This window comes from Penaeus monodon, chromosome 43, assembly GCF_015228065.2.
Source record: "Penaeus monodon isolate SGIC_2016 chromosome 43, NSTDA_Pmon_1, whole genome shotgun sequence".
In the NCBI taxonomy this organism is placed as follows: domain Eukaryota; kingdom Metazoa; phylum Arthropoda; class Malacostraca; order Decapoda; family Penaeidae; genus Penaeus; species Penaeus monodon.
This window is the reverse complement of record NC_051428.1, coordinates 20932807-20937806: the sequence shown is the minus strand read 5'-3', so window position 1 is coordinate 20937806 and position 5000 is coordinate 20932807. Positions and strand designations below refer to the sequence as shown.

General features: G+C 39.2%; 1 protein-coding gene across 3 annotated transcripts in view; it reads right to left on the bottom strand.

Moving 5' to 3' along the window:
• Nucleotides 1-5000, bottom strand: part of LOC119568413 — a 16273-nt gene that overhangs the window by 6838 nt on the left and 4435 nt on the right. For all 3 annotated transcript variants that reach the window (XM_037916927.1, XM_037916929.1, XM_037916928.1), the window contains exon 2: nucleotides 1-736. This exon is cut by the window's left edge and continues 1856 nt beyond it. In XM_037916927.1, coding sequence (XP_037772855.1) covers nucleotides 1-687 — 687 coding nt within the window. In that variant the 5' untranslated portion in view covers nucleotides 688-736. The remainder of the gene's footprint in view (nucleotides 737-5000) is intronic.

Genomic DNA, 5000 nt, shown 5'->3' with positions numbered 1-5000 from the left:
GGCGGGGCCGAAATACGACAGCTGCTTGTACCTCTTCTTCATGTCGAGTTTCCCTTCAGTACACACACAATGTCGAAGGCTGTCCGAGATGTACATGTGCCCACTGGATGCTTCCAAAGGCTTGTCCCTGATGTTGTTGATGTCCTCGTCCAACTTGCGGATAATCGAGGCGACCAAGCATCCGTCTATCTTGAAGACCTCCGCGGCTTTCTTCAGAGTCTTCGTCAGGAGTTCCCTTAGTTCCTCCGTCTTGGTGATGAAGGTGGACGCGTCGATCTTGTATTCCTCGTGAAGCAGGTTGTTCCTGAAGTTCTTGACGGCGGTGACGTAGCGTTCGAGACTGTCCCCGCTCTCCGCCCATCGCCTGTCCCGCGGCGGGGCGAGGCCGTCGCACCCGAACTGAATGCACTGGTACAGCAACGTCACGTCGAACATATCCCAGCCCAACTCCCTCTTCATCTTCTCCCTCTGACTGTGGTTGAAGACCCTCCTGATGAGACCGCGGGGGAGACCCTTCACCTTGACCAAATACTCGTCGAAATACTGACTCTGCTGCCTCCTGGGGGTTCCCCAAGAGAGCACCCACCGCAGGACACTCCCGCCCTTCGTCATGATCATCTCGTAGAGGCGGAAGGTCATGAGACTCTGGTCCTTGAACTGGTAAGGGTGTAGGTTCGAGCTGGACATTTCGAGGACATCTATTAAGAGTCTTCCCTTCCCCTGTTTCTGCTTTGTTCTGGAAGAGAGAGATTTTATTAATCATGTGTATTTATTTGTTTCTTTCTTTATTTATTGCGGTTAGTGTATCTTTTGTTACTATCGTTTGCCAATATTGTTTATCACGATTATCATTTTTGATCTTGTTAATACTATTGCTGCTTTTGCCATTTCCATTAGTCCGTTCACTGGCGTCAGAATTATTCCATTTTTCATTTTCTCTATCATCACTGCTGCAATCAGTGTCATAAATCTTTTTTTTTATGATATAACAAAAATACTAAAGAAAAAAGAATAAGGATTATAGTTATCAAGTAATGGGGTTACAAGTACAAAAACACACACACACACACACACACACACACACACACACACACACACACACACACACACACACACACACACACACACACACACAACAAACAAACACACACACACACTCAAACAAACACACACACACACACACATACACACACACACACACACACACACACACACACACACACACACACACACACACACACACACACACACACACACACATACACATACACACGTTCAAACAAACACACACACACACACACACACACACACACACACACAACAAACAAACACACACACACACTCAAACAAACACACACACATACACACACACACACACACACACACACACACACACACACACACACACACACACACACACACACACACACACACACACACACACACACATCAAACAAACACACACACACACACACACACACACACACACAAATGCACATACACACTAACACACAAATATGTATAAACTACATGAAAAAAAAATGATAAAAAATAGAAAAAAAGGATGAAGAAAAGGAAAAAGAACAAGAAAAAGAGAAGAAAGAGGAGGAGAAGAAAAATACAGAAAAAAAGATGAGGGAAAAGAAAACCCTATGAAAGATATAAATATAACAATTATAATAAAAATATCACATGACGATAATAATTAATGAATTTAATTATACATTAGTGAACCTCTTGAAGCAAGAGTACGTCACTTTATTTACAAAATGTCAAGTGTTCAGTTATCTGATATTAACTCGAACTACGAAAAAGTGCTAATGGCGTTCTGATAAAACACTAGCACACTCTCCCTCTGTCTGTTTCTCTCTCTCTCTCTTTCTCTCTTTCTCTTTTTCTTTCTCTCTTTCTTTCTTTTGCTCTCTCTCTTTCTTTCTTTCTTTTGCTCTCTTTCTCTCTCTCTCTCTCTTTCTCTCTCTCTCTCTCTCTCTGTTTATTTGTTTCTGTCTGTTTGTCTCTCTCTTTCTCTCTGTCTCTGTCTGTCTTTCTCTCTCTCTCTCTCTCTATCTATCTATCTATCTGTTTATATCTTTCTGTCTGTCTCTCTTTTTCTATATGTCTGTCTGGCTGCCTTTCTCTCTCTCCCTCTCTCTCTCTCTCTCTCTCTCTCTCTCTCTCTCTCTCTCTCTCTCTCTCTCTCTCTCTCTCTCTCTCTCTCTCCTCTCCCTCTCTCTCCCCCCCTCTCTCTCTCTCTCTCTCTCTCTCTCTCTCTCTCTCTCTCTCTCTCTCTCTCTCTCTCTCAATCGACAATCTTTAATTAATGAATTTAATTAATGAATATTAAATCATAAATTTGTTTTTCTTTACAGATAACAGTCTGCATATGCTTAATATAAATAAACATATATATATATATATATATATATATATATATATATATATATATATATATATATATATAATATACATATATATATATATATATATATATATATATATATATATATATATATATATATATATATATATATAGACAAATTCCCCTGGATATCTGAAAAAAACACTAAGTGAAATTGAAACAAGAAGATGCCTAAAATAAAAAGGTATCAATAATCCAGTTGAAGAAGTAATTTACAAAAAACAAAATACAAAAATTCAAAGATTATTGCGACAAGATAAGGAAAAATATTTAAATGAACATTGCCAGAGAATTGAAAACTATTCTATCAATAAGGCAACTAAAGGACTCTACCAAGGAGTGCAAAACATCGCACGAAAGTTTAAACCTACAATGGACACTATCAAAACTGAATTTTGGACTTGTTTTATGTGAGGGAAAAGAAGTCAAAGATAGATGGAAATCAGTATTTTTCCCAAACTTATACAAAAAGAATAAGATCTAACAACAACATTAATTAGACTCAATGACAGCGAGGATGAACCACCGCCATCTGGACAAGTTATAAAAGCCATAAAGAATAAAGAATAACAAGAGCCCCGGAATAGATGAAATAACAGCAAATAATTAAGAATTCTGGCGAAAGTGTTGAACTTCTACAAACTCTGAAACAAAAATATGGAATGAAAGAAATGGCCAGAAGCTGGGTAAAATCAGTCTTTACCCCCATACCTAAAAAAGGTGACGCACTCCAATGCAACAAAAATAGGACAATTGCCTTAATAAGTCACACCCGCAAAATTTTGAAAATTATTGCTGAAAGAATGAAGTTGAGTTAAGAGAGGAAATTGCAGACGAACAAAGCGGGTTTTCGCCCTGGAAAGGTACCAGAAACCAGAATTCTACATTTAAAATTGATCATAGAGAAACAGAGAACATCAAAAAGACCTATCCCTGTGTTTTTCATCGTTATGTGAAGCTTTTTGATACTGTTGATCACGATATCCTCGGGAATAACATGTCGATATAAAGTTTTCCAAAACACACATTCCAATAAAAAAAGCCTTGTATGACCAACAACAAGCAGCTGTAGAACCACTTTTTGGGTTAACATAATGGTTCGAAGTCAAACAAGGAGTACGACAGGGTTGCTTCTGTCTCCGCACCTCTTTAATATATATTCTGAAACAATTATAGAGGTGCTCTAGAGATTTTTAAAAGGAACTGTGGATGTTGGAGGATCAAATATCAAATCTGAGGTACGCCGATGATATAGTTTTGATTGCCAGCAGTATCACTACTAAACAACAACACCTAGATAAAGTTAGAGAAGCAAGCGAAAAGGCTGGCTTATTTCTTAATGCCAAGAAAACAAGATCATGAAGATTCAAAGATACCGGCAATAACAATGATGAACATGTTACAATCAATGGAATGTTTGTGGAAAATGTGAAAGAGTTCACTTATCTTGGAGCTGTTTTTAACTAATAATGATGATTCCCCGGAGATAAAAAGAAGAATTACCATTCCCCAAAAACGCCAAAATTTGGGCTCTCAATAACATCTGGAAAGACCGAAGCATTACCTTACGGACAAAGCTGAGGTTATTGAACTCATTAGTTTTCCCAATTGATCATAATGGTTCTGAGTGTTGGGTGGTTGAAGTAGATAGACAAGAAAAGATCATAGTTTTGAAATGTGGTGTTACAGACGAGTACTGCGTATTAGCTGGACAGAGAAGAAGACGAATGATGAGTGCTGAGAAAAATAAATTGTAAAGCCCGACTGTTGGACTCTTGACAAGAGGAAATTTAAAATTTATTGGTCATTAATGAGAATAAAAGTATTGAGAAAAACTTGCTGACAGGGATGGTGATAGGAAACAGAGGAAGAGGCAAACCGAAGACAAGACTGAAACGACAATATCAAAGATATTTGCGGGCTGTCGATGGTTACAGCGAAAGAAAAGCGTAAGATCGAGTTTAGTGGCGAAGGATGGTGGAGAGGTCCACGGCTGCTCAAACATGAGCATACCGTTATTGATGATATATATATATATATATATGTGTGTGTGTCTGTGTGTGTGTGTATCATGTATATATATATATATATATATATATATATATATATATATATATATATCTTCTTTTAACGGTAGGTTCATGTCTGAGCCGCCGTGCTCACAGCATGAAAACTTAATTGTAGTTTTCATGTTGTGATGCTCCCGTCACAGTTCCTTTCCACGGAGAGTGCCGGTGGTACCTTTTAGGTAATCATTCTCTCTATTTATCCGGGCTTGGGACCAGCACTTGACTTGGGCTGGCTTGGCCACCCAGTGCCTAGGTAGGCAATCGAGGTGAAGTTCCTTGCCCAAGGGAACAACGCGGCGGTCGGTGACTAGAACCCTCGAATTCAGATTGCCGTCGTGACAGTCTTGAGTCCGACGCTCTAACCATTCGGCCACCGCGGCCTTGACGATCATGGCTTCCATGATTTTTTCTTAGCAATTTTTGAGCGGTGGTTTGCCATTGCCTTCCGCCCGGTGTTTTTTATCGAGTCACCATCTCTATTTTTCCCGGGACTGACTTGAGCTGGCTTGGCC